At 41.8% G+C, this 20,304-nt stretch overlaps 2 protein-coding genes across 7 annotated transcripts; one reads left to right on the top strand and one right to left on the bottom strand.

The window, feature by feature from the left end:
* Window positions 1–139: 139 nt before the first annotated feature.
* Window positions 140–2,527, bottom strand: dgcr6 (DiGeorge syndrome critical region gene 6). The gene is made up of 6 exons (XM_071482399.1): window positions 2,470–2,527; window positions 2,109–2,220; window positions 1,809–1,969; window positions 1,624–1,724; window positions 1,391–1,531; window positions 140–1,236 (listed from the first exon to the last, which is right to left on the bottom strand). The coding sequence occupies exons 2-6, from the start codon at window positions 2,210–2,212 to the stop codon at window positions 1,159–1,161; spliced, it is 585 nt and encodes a 194-aa protein (XP_071338500.1). The 5' UTR covers window positions 2,213–2,220; window positions 2,470–2,527; the 3' UTR covers window positions 140–1,158.
* Window positions 2,497–19,570, top strand: LOC139623814 (rasGAP-activating-like protein 1). 6 transcript variants are annotated; one of them, XM_071482385.1, is made up of 22 exons: window positions 2,497–2,621; window positions 2,788–3,137; window positions 3,413–3,469; window positions 5,106–5,219; window positions 5,586–5,647; window positions 6,977–7,106; window positions 7,706–7,787; window positions 7,939–8,079; window positions 8,252–8,343; window positions 9,417–9,534; window positions 9,747–9,900; window positions 11,490–11,554; window positions 11,867–11,979; window positions 12,607–12,799; window positions 12,956–13,093; window positions 13,989–14,133; window positions 14,769–14,956; window positions 16,311–16,448; window positions 16,698–16,833; window positions 17,429–17,549; window positions 17,751–17,830; window positions 17,956–19,570. In XM_071482385.1, the coding sequence occupies exons 2-22, from the start codon at window positions 3,073–3,075 to the stop codon at window positions 18,102–18,104; spliced, it is 2,481 nt and encodes an 826-aa protein (XP_071338486.1). In that variant the 5' UTR covers window positions 2,497–2,621; window positions 2,788–3,072; the 3' UTR covers window positions 18,105–19,570. The 6 variants fall into 6 exon arrangements, 5 of the variants coding, with proteins under 5 accessions (XP_071338486.1, XP_071338489.1, XP_071338487.1 ...); XM_071482388.1 differs by lacking the exon at window positions 2,497–2,621 and having other exon boundaries at window positions 2,652–2,948; XM_071482386.1 differs by lacking the exon at window positions 2,497–2,621 and having other exon boundaries at window positions 2,652–3,137; window positions 14,769–14,941.
* The last annotated feature ends 734 nt before the right edge of the window (window positions 19,571–20,304 follow it).

Raw genomic sequence — 20,304 nt, 5'->3', positions numbered from 1 at the left:
GTCTTAGATTGAGACTCAATGGGCCTAAATTTGACAGTGGTCTTCAAAAACCAGGAATGTGCAATCTGAGATTTTGATCATGTTTATCACAAAAATTATTATAAATGAAGAAAATGAACTAAGTCCACAAATTCTATTCAGCTGCAGAATTATTTATTTGGTGTTCATTCAAGCATGTTCAAGTTGTACTTGGCTCCACATGCAGTGGTGAGCGGTAGCTGCCTCCCAGTGAAATAATTTGGAACACAGTACTACACAAAGTAGAGTGCTGAAAAATATCAATGTTTGTGCAACTACATCATTTAAATTATACTGTCCATATCAGGTTTTGTTCACACTGTATATCATAGCAGTAACTGTTCTGCTTTTTGTTGTTATTTATGTTTGTTTATGTCAGGCAGGTAACATTAACTAACAATGACAATTTAAAAATACCAATGTAAATGCACTGAGAGAAGCTCAGCGCCTAAACTCAAATAAAGTCTGTTCAGAACTGAGCCCAAACACTGGAACTGACACATTCACACCTTGTTTCTATTTTACATATTTGAGTTCAACATCCTGAGGTGATGCCAGTGGTGGCTGCTCCATTTTTGAAGTGTCTGATCAGTGGCTGATTTGAATAAGCAGCAGGTTTTCACACGATCTTCCAAAACAACTTTCACCCTTGCCGAAAGCAACAACATGGAAAGTTACAGAATTCATCTTAGATTTGATGTCAGTACACGACTACTTTTCAGAGTTGTGTCTCTGTGTACGCACAAAGGAATAAAACGTTCCTTTTCACCTCAATTGCTGTTGACTACTCCAAACGTATGGAGAGGCATTTACGCAGAGAGCATCTCCTTGCAGAAAGGTCACAGTATTACTTCTAGCCACAGACATCTCTGTTCATCTTTGTCATTTTGTCACAACCTGCTACTGCTCTCCTTCACTACTTGAGACTTACTTGTATACTTAAGAACCAGCTTTGCCTTACAGGTTTGTGATGGCGATGGTAATTAGACTCAGGATAACGCATGTCCAACATTGTCTGAACTTGTTGCTTCTTAGAGACAGCCATGTTACACATTGACTGAAGCAAAGCAAATCTCACAGTAATTGTGAGCATACACCATCTGTTTCTTTTGGCACAATCAGGCTTCTTTATCTTCTTTCTCATAGTATACCAGATTGTGACTCCTTCTGTTGAAGCTTGAGGATCAATTCAAGTAGGTTCATCTGCATTGTCAGCTCCTGAAACACAGTAGTTGAAAACCAGTGAGAACATACATCGCCATCTGCTGGACATTTGTCTGCATCACCAAGTGTATGTTTGCTGTGCTGCCCTACTATTTGTGGTATGACAACGCACTTTAACTACAGTAAGTGGACAGGTATAGAGGTTAACCTGAGGATTAGTGGTGATGTAAAACCCAGGTACTCCCGCCTTCTCCAGGGTGTTCTGCTGGTCTATCACTTTTTGGTCCATTTCCGATACAATCTTCTTATCCATCATTTTTTGTTCTTCTCGCACACGGACTTCCAGAGCCTGATAACACAACACACAACTACTAGTAATCCAAAAAACTTATGGCAATAACAAGAGCCTTTTAAGTGATCAGAGGTATTTCACTACCTTACCTCTACTTCTGTTTGATGGTTTGATTTGAGAAGCGCAAGATTGTGGGACTTGCATGACTGCAGGGCGTCTTTGTGTTTTCGTGCAAGATCTTGTTTGAGTGCTACACACACACACAAAAAAACGAAACCAATAACTAGTCAAGCAAGCATAACCATTAGTCTCTGCATGTTTTCAGAGCACCGACCTTGGTGTTCACAGTGCAGCTTTTGCCTCTGGTTGTACAGATTTCTCTCTGTCAGATGCTGAATATCCAGGAGCCCCTGCACAATCTCATAAACCGTCCCATCTATGAGTGCTAGAGCCAGGTCACTCAGCGTGTTGTAGGACAGTCGCTGCTGGAAGGAGCTAATCGTGAGGAAAAACAACAATAATCATCAAATGCAGTCAATAAATCGTCTATACGGCTGTACCTGAGACATTTAGATCTTCTACACTTTTCTGAATTCTGTGAAGGAAGTCCCACCTAAAGGTAAGGCAACATTACCTTGGTAAATCTTTGACTAAGGTCTGCAGTTCAGACAACAGGTAGTAATGTCTTTCTTGTTGTTTTGTAGAATCATCGCCAATGACTGCGGGATAACCATCCATCTCCTCAGCTGGAAAGATGAGAACAGGAACAGGACGCTGCTGGTCAACACATTCAGCTAGCTAACAGTACCAGTTTGGGATAACTTCACTGTTTTTATAGTTAAAGAGTTCCTAGAAAGAAGACAGTGGGTTATCTTCTGGAGGCTAGCCTGCATCTAATTATATGTCAGTTAACGGTCAAAGTTACAAAATCAGTATGAGGAAGAAAAGTGATGTTTTTAAGCGGCTCGGGCGTAACGTTTTGTTTATTAGCTTACATGCACTCCAGAGAGGACCCCACGTTGCTGGCCGCCAAGGTGCCTGTCTGTAAAGCTGCCTGCCTGTAAAGCTGCCTGCAGTAGCTCAATATGTCCGCAAGGTGGCGCTTTGCATCAGAGAAGAGACGCTCTTGAGGACCAGGTGTGACTGTGTACGGTGACAATACATTTACGGGTATTACAAATGAGTGCAACAGCGAACATATAAAAAGACAATAATGTCAAATACAAACAGACTGGTGAACGACGTCAGATACGAAAAAAAAAACATTTTATTCTTGTCGTGAATGCAATATATTAATGTCGTGTGTGTTTCAGAAAATGTGTGATGGTTCGTCCATACGAGCCGTTTAGAAGAAGAGCTGGATCGGGACTGACAGCCGAAGCGCAGTGTGTCTGCCCACGCCGTGGCCCACGGTGCCTCACCTGCTGGGCTGGACGCGCGCCGCTAGCGAGCTGCGCGCCGTGACGCGCTGAAGGTGACATGAGATGAAGAAAGCTCAGAAAGCTCAGAAAGCTCAGTTACGGAGGAGAGGAGCACTATTTATAAGAGCGCGGATGGGAACATAAGAGAAATTGGATCAATAGCTCACTCGACTAAAAATGGCCAGAAACACATCTCTTTATTTTCGAATTGTCGAGGGCAGGAGTCTCCCGGCCAAAGACGTGTGAGTAATTTCTGAATGACATGTGCCTCCCTGGTCAAGCCTCAGCTGGCAGAATATGTACAACCTCGGTTTTAATAAGTCGCTACTTACCAGGTTAAGATAAACGCAAAGTTCAGCCTACATTTGAAGCTGTCTAGTTGAAGGAATCAGGGGTGAGACAGGTCTATGTTCACATTAACTCAGCATATTTAAAATAGAGACAACTGACGAGTAGGTGAAGTTTACCATCAGACAAATTGTCTCACGTTGTCATTTCTTTCTCTTGTCATGCGAAGCTCCGGAACCAGTGATCCATACTGCATTGTAAAAGTTGACAATGAAGTTGTGGCCAGGTGAGTTCTCTCTGATTATAACTGAAGGTGTGCATAATATGTTTGAAGAGTACTGTCTAATGCAGAGCTACAGCTGCAGGATACTGAATGTTCTCCATCACAGTTTACATATTCGCTTTAGTGTAGTTTTCTGGCTGTGTTCCCACCACTCTGCACATGCAATCCTGGGTGAAGTGTGTGGTCAGGGCGGCGGTGCCCACAGCGTGGCCCCTCCAGTACCGAGAACCTGATACTGGTCTGGCCTTTAAAACACCCGCAGGTAACCATGGAGAGGGCGCATCAATTATTGCAGGGAGCTCCCGGTGTAAGCAAGGTGAATGCTGAGAGCTGGGAGCACAACACACCAGTTCAGAGGTGTTCTCCATATGAGTTCACATGATTTCATCCTCCAATGTGTTCAAACAAAAGGTGCATATTTTAAATAGCGTCTATACTGTGCAGCACAGTATATTATTTCCAAGTGGTGCTCTTTGACAGCGAGCCAGGTTGCTTTAAAAGAAATGTTTGTTGTTGTCTCTGACGAGAACATGGAGTGAACTCAGTGGCTATTGTTCCATCTAGCATGTTGCTGGAAAATGGCACAATGATTCACCGCAGACACTCATGCTAATTATTTTGTACTTGTTGTGTTACTGGCCAACTGACTCCTCGAGTGTGATGCTCATGGATGATGTGGCTGGTAGATTGTGGTGGGAAATTATGGGCACGCTACACTCTTAGAAACAGAAAGCCATACAGAGATGTAAAATTGTCCCTATGGTGGGTTATCCTTTGAAATCATTGACAATACAATATACAGTGTGACTGGTACTGATATCATGGCGCTGCTTTTTCAACACTTAACTTGAAAGAATTGTTTTTGTATAAAACCCTCAGATGTCTTCCAAACACATCAGCCACACAAAAGCATGGACGACTACAAATCAGGAATTCAGGTCCAACTTTCAGTACTTGACACTTTTTTTGTACTTGGTGTTATGGGCACGTCTCAACTGATATCAAAAAAATGTTGAGGTTAAATACGCACTCCTCATATAAGAACCATTATTGGCTTTAACATAACTCGTAAGAGGTCTTATAAAATGAAATATCCAGAGAACATGCTGAATCCTACTGGGAGCATGCCAACATTTTTAAGCGGGACATTTCAACTTGGTGCAACATTTTTACCATGTATGATTCCTGAAGATGAAGCAATGCCTGTTTTTGCAGATATGAGCAAATCCATCAAGGAGGAATTTTGCAGGTTGCGTCATCTCAATAATTTTAAGGGTAAAGGCAAGGAAAAGTATCCAGTCCACGACAAAAAAGCAAAATTTAAATAAAAGTTTAAAAAAGGAATATTATTTTGTGTCGCAGACCTTTGTTTTTCCTTTGTTACTATTCCATTAATTATCTTGTGATTTCTTGCCGGGAATCTGAACTCCAGTAGTTTTTACACATTACTTGAAAAGCACGCGATCTATACTCTCAAGTACACTTAAGAAGGGGGTAAGAGAGGGATTACACTGGTGTCGCTTTTACAGTGATTCCTGACTCCTGCTATTAATGTACTGATTTCTATTGTTGCATAAACTCATGTGATATGTTTCTGTGCAAGGTCTGGTTAGCGAACATGTGAAACCTCTCTTTTCAGGACTGCCACTGTGTGGAAGAACCTTAATCCTTTCTGGGGTGAAGAGTATACACTGCACCTCCCCATGGGTTTCCATTCGCTCTCCTTTCATGTCATGGATGAGGACACCATTGGGTAACACTATCATTCAAAGCTGTTCCAAAATGATTCCACATTCAGACATTACTCTCTCTGGTCCTCCAAGCCATCAGTGTTTGCTTAACTTGGTTCATGAATTGATATATTTGGGTTAAAACCTCATGTACAATTTAAATGTTTTGGGAAAAAACGCCGAGCATTGAATAAACAAACATCATCAGACAGATGGTCTCCCAGATTGAGTGATTAAAGGTTGTTTTTTCCTCCTCCTCTCGTGACCACCAGTGTTCTCATCAGTCTGTCTTCACGCCCACCCCATTTTATTCCAACAAAATCAAACAACTGTGATAGTATTTTCAATAGCTTCTCTCTGACAAGCTCTTCTTTTATCTTCCTCTACAGCCACGATGATGTTATTGGAAAGATAACTCTGAGCAAAGAAGCCATCGGATCTCAAGCTAAAGGTTTGACTGAATAAATCTGTGTCAGTCTGTAACAGGATGGATGCATGAGCACAGCTCAAAGGTTAAATTTACATGGATTTCCGTGACAGAGTCAAAGGTCTTAGCGATTGAGGAGACGTGGCTTATTTTAGACAGAAACTCTGAGAATGTTTCTCGGTGTACTCTCTCACATTTACTTTGATTTGCTCACATTTATCAGTCACTTTGAAGTCTGTTTGAGTCGTGTAAATCCTAACTCAGAGGCAGTGAAATCAGCATTCACATTGATAAATGCGTTATTATGATGGATGAACTCGGGTATTTTTCATTGTGCATGATAAACCATCTGTTTGTGTGGAAACTCTCAGTGCTGCAAAACGAGGAGAACAACCCAAGCATTTCAAACGGCCTCAAACCATTTAATGTCTGGCTCTCTTACTGACGCTTTCACATTCAAGAAATTGGACACATTTCAACTCACATAACTAACATCATGAACTCTGGCACTTTCTGTGTCGTCTTGGCCAGACAGAGGACATTTAAAATATGGTATGGCTTGATACTGTCGTAGCTTTCTTAAATGACTCAAATCGTTTATCAGGGTATGTTTGCTGCATACTGATGCCTCTCTTGAAAGCCACCTGGCACGGTCTTGTGTGATTCATGCGGTGGTGCTGAGTCAGTTACTCCCTCGCAGGAATCTTCTCACAGTCTGGCCTTGACATTGTGCCCTCGCTTATGTCTGATATTGCTGGGGGAAAAAAGAAAACAGAGCACATCGAGTGTGACATTTATGAAATGGAAACAATATCACACAATTTACAGATTGTTTAGATTATCAAAACTATATTGTTTTTTTTTTTTACTGTGCATGTCTTCACCAAGTCTTGTTGGTGTTTTGATTAGACCATAAAATGTGACAAAGTAGTAAAGAAAAGTGGCTGGCACAATTTCCTAAGGCTCAGTGTGATGTCTTTACTCCTTATCAATATGCCAAATCCTAAAACTATTCCGTTTACTGTTGAATAAAACAAAGAAAAGGTGCAAAACCTCACACCTGGGAAGCTGGGGCTATGGAATATTTGGAATTTATTCTTTCAGCTCTAAATTAATTCCTGCTGTAGGATATTTCTAGGTTTTCTCGGTTAAATGTCTTCATTAAGTTTAGAACATCGTTACTTTGACATCACTGCTGAAGTGATTAGTTTGTTCATCAATTTCTCAACAATCAGTTGAAAAAAATATGATTTGCTTTCCTAGTTTCTGTGTTTATTAGTCTTTCTTAACACTTTTAAAATTGAGGATTGTTGTTCTGATTAATGATAATATCTCTCCTTGTGGTACGGTCAGGGCTAGATAGCTGGCTTAACCTGACAAGGGTCAACCCTGATGAAGAAGTCCAGGGGGAGATCCATCTGAGCCTGGAGCTGCTGAATGATACAGAGAGGATCAGCCTGCGATGTCAAGTCATTGAAGCCAGGTAAAATAATTGTGAGCTTTAAATCCAGCCACTGCTGAGAAAACGTCATTTAGAGATAACAATGGACTGTGATGACCTAAACATTAGAGTAGCAGGCTTTCGACCAGAAGGTTAGAGAGACTATAAAAGCATGTACATCTACAGTAATTGCAAGTGGTGAAACTATCATGTCATCATCTTTATATGTAGATTTAAGATGATTAAAATGGTGATTGAAGTTAAGTTTCTGCAGCTTAGACCTGGCAGTGCCATCATCATTATTCCTGAGCTGAAATCTTATCACATCACCCCACAGGCCTCCACACTCCCGTCCCGTGTCATACCGCTATTATCACACCACTCTCTGTCCCATCTGCGCGTCCCAGGCGACAATCTCTCCCTCTCAGGCAGGGCACTAATGAGCCTGTCAATCAGGGCTTGACACTGTGTTATTCAAACATGCCACCATGAATGTGAATTAACTTTGAAAGAATAAGGTCAAGTGGAAAGTTGTGTTTTTTCCTTGTGGCACCTCACAGACTAATTTAATTAGTAGAATTTGTTGAGCATTTAAGAGCATTGATCAGTTGTGTTGTCTTTTGGTCTGGTGATGCCCACAGAGACTTGGCTCCAAGAGACATCTCTGGCACCTCTGATCCATTTGCAAGAGTTATTTTCAACAACCACAGTGCAGAGTCCTCGGTGAGCTCTATGTGTGTGCATGTCCAGTATGTATTGGTTTCAGTGAGCTGTCTGTCATTTTATTTAATATTTACAGTCTTATGAGTAATAAGTAATAAGGTGACAAGAAGCGCATTGTGGATTTCTTACCACCCCAAATGCTGTGTTTTAGATTATCAAGAAAACCCGTTTCCCTCACTGGGGAGAGACTCTGGAGCTGGAGTTGGATCCAGAGGAGCTGAGCGAGGAGGGAACTGTCACTGTGGAGGTCTGGGACTGGGACATGGTGGGAAAGAATGACTTTCTGGGAAAAGTGAGGATGCCATAATTATAATAATATTGCATATTTGAGAGATTTCATTACATTGTTGCTTTTAAGAAAATGTGTTTTGTCTGTGAACACAGTATTACCCACCATCAAATTCCTTAATAATGTATTGCTCTTGCCTGATATTGTATCCCTGTTTGCTATTTTCTTTCCACAGGTCGAAATCCCTTTTGGTTGTTTGCACAAGACACCTCTGTTAGAGGGCTGGTTCCGTTTGCTACCCTTGGGAAACAATGAGGTGGATGCTGGGTGAGGATTATGGGTGTGCTTATTTGTACAATGTGATAAGTTTGTGATGCTTGTATAACTTAGGCAAGCATTTTGCTTTTGGAAAGATCTTAAGTCTCAAACTGAGTGGCAATGTGTGCGTGTTTGTGTGTGTGTGTGTGTTTGTGTGTGTGTTGTCTCTTTTAAATGCATCCAAGGAAAGTATTTGTTCCCCTCCATGCTCTCTTTCATGCATTTAAATGAACACTAGCAGGTGTATAGCCAGGTCTCTGACAGCATCTGTTCCTTGAGATAATTTTAGAACAAAGAGCGCTGAGTGAACTGTGAAAGGATAGTGTCAAAGTAAAGCAAATCTCAGAGGTTCATCAGGAAATGACTTACAGTTAAATGATTTTTATTGAGGGCTGCACACTGCTGAATAAAAATTGGTAGAGACCTACTTTCACAAAAAAGGAGATATAATTGCAAAAAATATTCCCTCTGGGACTATCTGTTTCAAGTGATGGTTTGGGAAGTGTTGTGGACACACCCCGTTCTTTTTATCACCATAAGGACTCCTTAACATTGCATTTAGAGATGTTATTGCTACATAAAAGTATGGTCTGATATTAAATCTGGCAATTACCAAATGACCCTTTGATCTGATATTTTCAGTGTTTCACCTTGTAATAATATAGACATGTTAAAAGATAATTTAAAACAGATGCATTTATATGCATTAGTGTAATGATTAATTACACTAATTAATCATTTAATCATGTTTCAGTTTTATTTACAATTTCCTCTGGTTTTCACACATGCAAAAACATGGCAAATTATATTACAATTTGCAAACAAAACCATTGAAAATCAAGTGATTAGTTTTCTTCATTTACAGAAAAACAAAGTTATCCAGGAGCTGGTTGTTATAAAACAAAAACATAAAACTTCTACATTTTCTCTTAATTTCTAATAAAAATTGTCCTGGGTGCAGTCAGACACGTCTCCTCTCTTTTCCAGGAGATATTAAATTGAGGCTTACCTTGGCACAAGATCAAAGTGTGCAGAAAATCTCCCTTTTTCTCATATTCGGTGGTATTTTCCTTTGCTTCCAGCGGCAAGCTGGGAGCGCTGCGTCTGAAGGTGCGTTTGGTGGAGGATCGCATCCTGCCATCTGTGTACTATCAGCCTCTCATTGACCTTCTGGTTGAGTCTGTCATCTCCCCTACAGAGGTCGGCATCACAACTCCTCCTGAGTGCTGATATTCATGTGCTCAACTGTATGATAAATGCTCTTCTATTTCAGGTTTCAGCATACATGCTGTATATATGTAGTGTTTTGACCTAATCCACAGAAATCTTTAGTCTTCTTGGCTCATTTATCCTGTGTTGACCTTCCAGTGACACCAATTCTCTGCCCATAACTTGTCCCCGCCTCTAACCAGGTGGAGGATAGCAGTGCTCTGACCATGCTGGAGGAGGTGACCACTGTTGAGAGCCGTCAAGATGTGTCAATGACCCTGGTGAAGATCTACCTGGGCCAGGGTCTGGTGGTGCCCTTCCTGGATTACCTTAACACCCGAGAGGTCAACCACACCAGTAAGATTGAAGATGCTCATGATTTCATGGCTGCATTGTATTTATTGTGTGCACTGATAGAACAGATAGCGAATGGATTAATGCCTACGTATCTGTGACAACTGTGATCACACAGTACACAGTGTGCATAAGATCTATATTTATCTCTTTTAGTCAGTATTTGTATTAGTCAGAGTTTGGGACATGGCAGTTTGCTGTAATTGCTCCACTCTGGAAAGCCCCTCTGAGGGCTGCTGCTATTTATCTCTGAAACGACATTAAGGTCTCTGAACGCCATGGTCTATGTGTGGGCATTTAAAGCCCACCAGCACTATATTTACTACCCCAATTCCAATTATTTACTCACCCTACAGTCTTTTCGTGGCTCCTCTGTGGTCTGGATTAGTCACATTTTAGCCTCCGCATTACATTCCCATGATAAATTACACAGAGTTGTGCTCTGGTCTTTGGGTTCTGTTGGTGTACTTTGAGATAATAAGCATAGTGCCTAAGTTTCCATAGCAACTCCACACGATCCTATAACGGTAACTGCTTGATCAAGAATAGATGCCGTGAGCAGGCAGACATTAAAGTTGTGCACAGGGGTAAGGGAAGGAAAATGTACTGTGCACCCACTGGGTTGCAATGAAAACTCAGCCGTTCCCATAGGTGCTCATCAGTATAAGGTTCATATTTTACCTGGACACCCAGCCCTGTCACCTTAGATATTTTAGCATTGCCACCTTCAAGGATTTAAGTCTTGTTGCAGCAAGGTCAGTTCGCCCTCATTTGTGACTCAGAGCTCTGTGACAGTTCATGCACATCCAAAAACATTTACATTGTGCGCCAAGCCAGAAGCATGAACTGAGGTCAGAAACAGACAATCCACACACTGTATTAATAGCTTCCAATGAATTTAATGAGGCAATGCTTCAATCTCAGAGATTTTCATCAGGCATGATTATGTGCCTGATGAGGGTCTCTGTGAAAGATGCTTCATTACATTCATTGGGAGCTATTAATACAGCAGTGGGATCATTTTCCTGCTTCTGCCTTCAGATATGTAGCAAACTCAATGTTCTTTTTTAAGGCATTTATTGATTGCCTTTATAAGACAGACAACAGTAAAGAGATGACAGGAAATGATGAGAGATGCAGGTGGGGAATGACATGCAACGAAGGGCCTCTGGCCAGATCCAAAGCAGGGACATTGTGGTTCATGTCAGCACCTTAACCAGTGTTTCATATTATTTACTTAACGTGGAGAAAGCTGACTGAGTGTATTTACTCAACTGAAATCAAGTCATCTTAAGTCCAAAGTGATTTTACTCAAAAATCACAGGTTTGAAATATTCAAAATATCTTTTTCTTAGAGAAGTTTTCTTGTAGAAGACATCCAAATAAAACTTGGATGTGATAGGTCTTGCATGAAATGAGCATACAACAGACCATTGTTCTTTGATCATATCCATGTCTCCTTAAAATCTAAGATGCTGCATCCCTGTTATGATCTAATATCATAGTATTATGTATTTTTATGTATTTTAGGTTAAATTGTGTTATTATTTACTTTAAACCTAATCAGTCTCTTCTCTGTTTTTTGCTCACAGCTGATCCCAACACTTTATTTCGCTCTAACTCACTTGCCTCCAAGGCCATGGAACAATTCATGAAGGTGCGTCAATGTATCTGTTTTTTTTTTTGTTTTTTTTTATGAGGAATTGTTTAGTAATAGATTTTTCTGTCTCTACTGTGAGTGATAGCATGATATGATATTTTTCCAATATTTGTTCAGTGTTTTTCTTCCTGAACATTCCTCATCATTATTAAATGCACACTTAGTTAGTGAAACATTGTATATGTATATGTACTGTACCATGTTTACGATTAGTACTATACAGATTTGGATTTGCACATTTAGAAAATAATCTCTGTAGTATAGATGCAAATGAGATGTCTTCAACATACGGTATTGTTTTGCTATCAGGCTGTTGGCATGCTGTATCTGCATGAAGTGCTGAAGCCCATCATCAATCGCATCTTTGATGAGAAGAAATACATTGAGCTTGACCCATGTAAGATCGACCTGAACCGCACAAGGTAAAACAGACCTAAAACAGATCCTCCTGGAGCTCACAATACCACGACCATGTTCTGACCTAAGCTATTCCAGATGTGTTTCACACACGCTTGTCTTGGCTTGTAGGCTCACCTGTGTAGTTCACAATCTATGTGTTAAAATAGTCAAATGGAAATGCTGCCACAGGAGACTGCCCGCTTCCTTTACACTCTCCCCTGAGAGGAAGACATCACTGTGAGAAAATGAAAAAAAAAAAAGGAATGTAAAAAGGGGGAAGGCTGTTGCTTGGCAACTGCCATGAGCCCCCTGAGATATCTGTGACGTGGAGGGAGATCCAGCATCTAACATCCTCTACATCTGCAGTACATCTGCCTGCCATCACCTAATTAGGTGTCTCCACTCCCTGTCGATATATATCTCTCTGGACATTCAGCACTCTGTGTCTGTGCTGAGCTCTCCACTCTATGAAACTGCATGCTCTGACATGCAACTACATTATCAGTTATATTAAAAAAAGACATTAAGAATTTGAGTATATTTGATTAGTACGCCTTATTGCCTTACATGATTCAACCAAATTTTGTCTTAGGATTGTGTACTGACATAGGGACTCGATCATTTACAGTATCTTTTTTTTGTCTCCAAAGACGAATTTCATTTAAGGGTGCAGTGTCAGAGGCAGAGGTGCGGGACAGCAGCGTGGAGATGCTGCAGGGCTACTTAACCAGCATCATTGAATCAATTGTGGGCTCTGTCGATCAGTGTCCTCCTGTCATGAGAGTGGCCTTCAAACAGCTGCACAAGAGAGTAGAGGAGCAATTTGCTGAGCCTGAGAATGAGGTTTGTCCGGAGCAAAACAGGCTGAAGAGTAAAAGCTGGAAACACCTTTTCTGAACCTGACAATATATTTGCATTTATTTGTAGGTCTTGCATATTTCAGATTTAATCATTTTTACATTACCCTTGCGAGTTACAAATTCACCCCCATTATTACAGGATGTGAAGTATCTGGCCATCAGTGGATTCTTCTTCCTGCGTTTCTTTGCTCCTGCAATCCTCACACCTAAACTGTTCCAGCTGAGAGACCAGCACGCTGACACGCGTACAAGCAGAACACTGTTACTACTGGCCAAGGTACGATGCACAACACAGACAAACACACAGACACTGCTATGAATAATTTATTCATGTCCAGACATCACAGTTAACTGAGGGAAAAACAAACAGCAAAGAGGTGGATGCACAGGATGCAACGCTGTATGTTTGCCAGCAGTGAGGTATTTAATTTACTTGTGCAAAACAAATAATGTGCTATGTGTATAAGCAGAAGCAAATTCATGACAACTCAAAATCAAACACAACACACCTTACACTGTATTGTTTGACTAACTACACCGAGTATGTGTTTTCAGTGTCATTGTTTGCCATATCAGTTAACAAATACCTTCCCACATTGTGACACACTCAAACGACTCGTTACAACTGGAAATAGATGAAATTACAAAGGAAAGAAAAAACATTTCTTGTTACTGGTAGAAAGGTCTCTCATAGGTTATAACCAAGAGCTCATCGTGCTTTTGAATGGATGCGACCACCAGCTGTCACTGAAGTGAACAACCTTGATGTCATTACAAACAGGGGTGTCTCATGGTCTCATATTAGAAGAAAAGCGAAACCTCGTTCCTCTCCATCATGTGGCTTCTGTGGTTGCTGTCCGTGGTACTGAAGTGCTGTTGCCATGGGTCCTCTACAGAGAGAGGGAACAGGCTATTTTTACCTTTGTGTGTGCTGCAACCAGACTGCGGTTCAAAGCCGAGCATCAGAGAGGGGTGTCGAGAGGGACTTCCTCCTCACCCTAGGCCAGGTGTGGGCCGGACAAAGGGCCTCACAGCATGCTTGGCCTCAGGGACCCTTTTGATCTCTGACTTTGAGATATGCAGTCACTCACACTGAGTTCTGTCAGTTGCCGGAGATTTGATGTGCTGAAGATGTCAGCGCTGAGTGAATGTTGTGTGTTTGTGGTTGCCAGGCATTACAAAGCGTCGGGAACTTGGGCCTTCAGCTGGGTCACGGGAAGGAGCAGTGGATGGCCCCTCTTCATCCCATCATCCTTCGCAGTGTGGCCTCTGTGAAAGACTTCCTTGACAAGTTGATCGACATAGATCATGACATTGGTAAGGCTGATAACAGTAAACACACTTAAACTTGGAAAGTTCAGGGGTCAAGCTGTTGAACTAATCAGCCACAGGCCAGATGCTGGCAGCTTCCAGCTGATATCAGGATTAGGTGAAACAATACTGGTGCCCCGTGGTGAAATATTCATAACTAGCTTGAAGCCTAGAAAAGAGATGACATGGTTAATGAGCTGGCAGGGAGCTGGAGTGAGAAGCTACAGGAGCTTGTACACGCCACACTGGTTACCCAACTTTGTCTTGGCTGCTTTCTTACCGTCATGTGTCAGTGAGGCTGTTGTTGTGAAACATCTTCCCCCTCTGACATATCATGTTACAGCCTCCTTCTGCACATCACACCCACTCTGTTTTCTTAAAGGCCAGTTTGACATTTAATGCTCTTCGGGTGGATTTGTTGGACAGAAGTGGATGCTTGTTATGCCTCTTTGAAGCTGTCCTTCATGTGGTGACGGAAGGAGGGCTGAGGAGCCATCAGCAACAAAGTGCTGAAAATAAAGACATGTATTGTAGTTAAACAACTGAATGTACCCTGTTTACTTATTGTCACAGCACCACCTTGTGTCTATATGGATGAACATTACAAATACAGTTCTGTACATTTCTTGTTCTCCCTGCAGTGTCCGAGGTGCCTCAGAGGGCTGTATTCATGCCCTCTGTCACAGTCAAAGAGGGGTACCTCCACAAACACAAAGCAGAGGGACCCCAACTGTTGTCCCGCTTTGCCTTCAAGAAACGCTACTTCTGGTTGACTAGTGAGACACTGTCCTACGCCAAGACCCCTGATTGGCAGGTTGGTATTAAACCGGTAGGTTGGAGCTCATATTGAAAAGTTACTTTTTGTCTACTTGCTGCTAAATTTATTATAATTAATAATAATAATAATAATAATTACTGTTAGTAGCTATCATTATAACTATGCTTACATCAGTAGTAGCATTACAGTTACATTATTCTTGTTGCTCTTGCTTGCTCTCTCTTTCATTCCTGCTCACTCCCTCCCTATCTCCCTCTGTCTCTCACCTGTCCCAACCCTACCGGTCGAGGCAGATGGTCGCACACCCTCAGTTCGGTTCTGCTCAAGGTTTCTACCTCTTAAAGGAAGTTTTTCCTTGCCACTGTCTCAAAGTGCTCGCTCTTGGTGGGAATTATTGGGTTTCTGTAAATAACACTATAAAGAGAAGGTCTAGACCTCCTCCATTTGAAAAGCACCTTGAGATAACTTCTGTTGTGAATTGGTGCCATATAAATAAGATGAACTTACCTTGACTCGACTACTCGGCCAAGTTTTTTTTTTTTTTAAACATTTCTCAAGATAGTGTCTTTAAAATTGTCCTCCACTGCACATATGTCAGATATATTGTTATTGATTTTCTTTGTCTTATTTACAGGCCAAAAATAGACGAGTAAACTTCAATCAAAGTCATGTGAAAGTGACTCATCCATTATTAGAAGCTGATAGGTCTTGTGATGATGAATTAGTCACTGTGCCTGCCCTTTGAAGGACGTTTATCAACTTGGCTCATAAAAAGAGGAAACATTTTAGTCATCCCCAGCTTCCTTTAATGTATTTGTGTTGATCTCCTTGTGAGAACATCATTAGTGTTATTACCATGTGGTGCCTAGCCTTGTGATAATGATCTCCTCTCATTCACCAGCCAGAGACTGAGGGAGAGATAGGGAGACAGGGAGGGGAGCAGGCTCTCTCTAGCCCAGTAAAAAGCTCTCTCTTTGAGCCAGTCTCTGCTTTGTGCGACTGGAATAAAGGCGAGGGTTAATTGAAGGCTGTGGATATTCATGCTAACATTGCAAATCAGATTGCAGACAATGTCCTGGCCCCTTTCCTCCATGTTGGAGCACTCCAGTCTCAGTGAAGCGAGCTCCCATTGGAAGTGGCTGATTTACACTTTAAAGTGGCCTTTGCTGCCATGCTGATCTCGTCTTCACTTCCTCCTTGTCTCACACTGTTCCTCCCCAGCCTAATGTGTGAAAAATATTTCAGTATCAGACACTGCTCCACTAATTTGCCCTTTGATGAAATGTCACTTTTATTTCACTTAAACCTCTGTCTAAACTGAGTGAGGCAGAAGCATGATCCATCATTACCGGCCTGTGCATACTTGTGTTAATTGGTGCTGTGGTTTGTGGCTGAATTGTTGCAGGTGCGCTCCTCAATCCCTATTCAGTGTGTGTGTGCCGTGGAGAGGGTGGATGAAAATGCCTTTCAGCAGCAGAATGTAATGCAGGTCATCACCCAGGACAACGACGGACAGCTGCACACCATGTACATCCAGTGCAAGGTGCATTGGTACTGACACCAGCCAGTCACCAAAAAAACTCATGACGACTCTTTTGCAGTTGTGAAAAGAAACTTTTGGTGACAGTTTGCTGTGTTTTTAGATGAGATTATGGTTAAATAAACCACTGATGACGAATGTCTTTTATTAGGAAGTAAAAGAATTGTTTTATTTTTATTTTATTTTCCCCAATATGACTTCATGTGACCACTAAACTAATACGTCATGGTGCGTTTTTCTCCCTCTGATTAGAACGTGAATGAGCTGAACCAGTGGCTGTCAGCGATCAGGAAAGTCAGCATTTACAATGAGCGCATGCTGCCCTCTTTCCACCCAGGGGCTCATCGCAGTGGGAAGTGGACCTGCTGCCTGCAGGCAGAGCGTCCTGGTAATCCTGCTTTTATTACTTCTGATGCTGCACAAACTTTGAAATCCTTCTAATGGGACCTGGTGTAACGGTGTAACTATCTAACCAGTTTTTATTGTGCTCTTTGTGGGTGTATATGAAAATGTAGCTCAGATTCACAAATGTATTGAATTCTACCCAAGACACCCCCAGAAGGATTGTCGTGAATTAACGGAGGATTAGCTGTATTTTCCATGAACATGCAGGTTTACATCTAGTTCACAACATTGCACTTTCTTACTTAACTCCTGGTCGACTAACTTGTAGCTGGCTTCAAAGAGAGAATGAGCTCCTGGCGATCCATATTTAATAGCTAAATCCTCCATTTGTAGCTGCCATGTCTTTGTTGCATCAGTGGAGAACAAGCTCTGAGAATCATAGTGTGATTTTCTCTGACCAATTACATTTAGTCACTGTCTGAAAGTTGCATGATTTTATTCCTTGCATGGATTTTCCACTGTCCTGACCATCACTCATTGTTTATGTGACGTATGGGTTTGGGGTTTGATTGCCACTGGGGCCGTTTGCACTCAAACTTGTAGTACTGTGAGACCTTCAATAAAAGGTTGGTTCTCAGTTACAGGCTGCAGTAGAACCCACTCGGCCGTGACTCTAGGTGACTGGAGTGACCCGCTGGATCCTGACGTTGAGACTCAGACCATATACAAGCAGCTTCTTCAGGGCAGAGACAAACTCAGGTCAGTACAGTACAGCATGGGTGCAGTTCATTTACAGGACACTAGAGGGCCATGTTGCAACACAGGAATACACTGCTCTGCTGCTGCTGCTGCTGCTGACAGTACTATCAAATGTTGTCACTGTCACTCTGTGAAAACGCAAAGCAGCTTTTAGAGAATGGTGAGTGATCATATGATTAATGTCTCTGACTGATTCTGCAGGAAAAAATATCTGGAGGTTCCAGACGCTGATCAGACGTCAAGCAATAAAGAGAAGAAGATCAGCTCTGACAGTCACCCAGGTGAGGCTGCTGCTGCTGCTGCTTCTAAACTGTACATTTTCTGCCAAGGTTGCAGGATGCTCTCATGTAATCACCATGGTTACACACATCTTGTTTGATAGCATTGCACACTTCCTGTCTCATAGATGGTGCAGAATGCAACGTTCAGCCTCTGAAGCCAGGTCAGAGTGTCGCTGCTCGGCTGCTGGCGGTCATAGAGGATCTGGAGCAGGCTCACGCCACCTTCCAGTGCAGAGAAAAGGAGGACGCCACCAGTGTCATTCTGAATCCCTAGACTCAACACAGGCTAGGATTCACTAAAGCCTGAAGGAAGGGGTGGGGGTGGGGGGGTGGGGGGGGGGGGGGCATCAGATATTCACTCTCTTGATAGTCAGGGAGAAGTTGCCGCAGGGTGCAACCTCCTCCAGCCTTTTAGTCCACTCCCTGCTGTAAAGAGCACAGGAAATTCTGCCACTTTGAATCTTTTTGTATTCTCCGAGTGCCACTGACTTCAACAGTGCCGGGGACAGATTATAATACTTGATGATAAAGGGGGGCCGAGGGACTTTTAAAGCATGATCTGACTCTATATTTTTTATGTAGATAACAAGCAATCTGTTGCATGGCCTGCATCCACTTGTTGTGAAATGTGAAAAGAAGCGTTTTATATTTTGAGATACTGTACAGGACCTCGGTCGCACATTTTTATGCAAAAAGCTTGTTGTAGTGTCATCTACAGTACCTGAATGTAAGGTGTTTTGATATTGCTTTTATCAACGTTTTGTATTTTATTGAGGCAATTTATCACCGTGGCCGCAATGTAGCAGTGACTTCACCGTTATAGGTCATTCCACCATGAGGTTATGAAACCTTGCCACATGCCACAGTATAACGCTGCCTGTACAGTGAGCAAAATGAATATTATTTTAAGTGTTGCTTTGGTCCCTTTACACAAAACAATGTGCTTTTGTTTGGTGCTATGGCCAGTCAACTTAAATGTTTGGTTCTGATGTAATTTGCATATTTAAAAACTTGGTGTAGCCATTCCAAAAGTCATATTATAGAGTTAACAATTATGTCAGATACTCCCATTTGGTAAGTTTACATTTTCTTGAGATTTTGGTGCCAGTAGATTTGGCTCACACGTGTCAGGATATGTTTGAGATGCCAAAATTGTTTTTAGAAAATGAAAAAAGTTGAATTTTGAATCCATTTTCTATATCTGTGAGAGACACAAAACTGTACAGGAACACATTGTAAAGCCATTTCCCATAGAGTGAGTAGTGTTAATTGTCTTTCCGTGAAACAGAGAAGGTCACTGAGTGTGATGGCGATCAGATCTGAGATCTCTTTGATAGCCTCAGCATGCCACCCTGCCTCCGGAGCTGTTGAGATTTGCTCTGGTGCAGCTTTTTGGAGGAAACGTTCCTCCTACCTTAACTACAGTCCACATGCCAGACACGACAATCAATAGGCTGCATTGATACAGAGTTATTTCCTAAGTGTTTTTGTATTTGCTGCTTCCCAAAATTGGTTTTATTGATTTGCCACTTCAGTCTTTTCAAAACTAGAGTACACATGAGCTGTTGTTTATGAACTTTATATTCCCTGAATGAGGGCTCTTATTATGACAAGAAAAAAGAAAAACACACTGCCTGTACTTTATTTTGCAAACACACCATGATGGTTTGTTCCAAGTGGATTGTTACTGTGAACTAAATACAACTGTATTATTCAGTAAACTCTTATTTCAGCTAACAAGTCTACTGTCAAATTTGTGTCCAGTAAAAAATGTCTCTGCACAATAAACTAAGTAAAAGCTTTTTCCATTCTTGTTAACTTAGGTTGAATTAAGTGCAGAAATGATTAATACTAAGTATCTAATTTTCTGTATTATGCCCATTCCACTCTTGGTTGGTTTTAAAGTGGAAGGTCTGAGTCAGTGCAGGCAGTGACAGTCATTCATTCATGATATTACAGGAAATGTCATTACGTGTCTGACAGATCCCAGAGCAGCCTCAGTGTCATAGTTACCACACCACCCCTTTGTTCAAATGAATAATTTAATCAAACCACCATAACCACAGACTTTACAAACCAACAGGAGTCGCAATCTAATGTTAAATTGTGCCACACAAACAATGTTTGCATCTGTTCCTCCTCCCGGCCTTATTTAAATGCTAATGAGAGCAGACCTACCTGCAGTGATGCAGCACAGTCTCCCCTGCTCTCTCATTAGGGATGAGCGGTGAGTGATGAAAGGAGGCAGGGCGGGGTGGGTGGTGGTGGTGGTCAGGCACCAGTATTCAGAGGAGACAGACCCCTGAGCTGCTGGGTCAGTGCTGGAAGGTAGAGGGCAGCGCTGAAGGGGAGGCTTGGTGAACAGCCTGCTTTAGTATGCGCCCACCACAGCTCTTCACCACTGAACCAACATACAGAAGCCAATGGCAAAAAATGACCATAAAGCAAGTTTACTGGCAGTGAGCAGCGTTTCT

Source organism: Trachinotus anak, unplaced genomic scaffold (assembly GCF_046630095.1).
Source record: "Trachinotus anak isolate AG129_WGS33_773 ecotype Australia unplaced genomic scaffold, CSIRO_AGI_Tana_v1 ptg000008l, whole genome shotgun sequence".
In the NCBI taxonomy this organism is placed as follows: Eukaryota; Metazoa; Chordata; class Actinopteri; order Carangiformes; family Carangidae; genus Trachinotus; species Trachinotus anak.
Note: the sequence above shows the minus strand (reverse complement) of the source record. Positions and strands in the feature narration are given on the sequence as shown.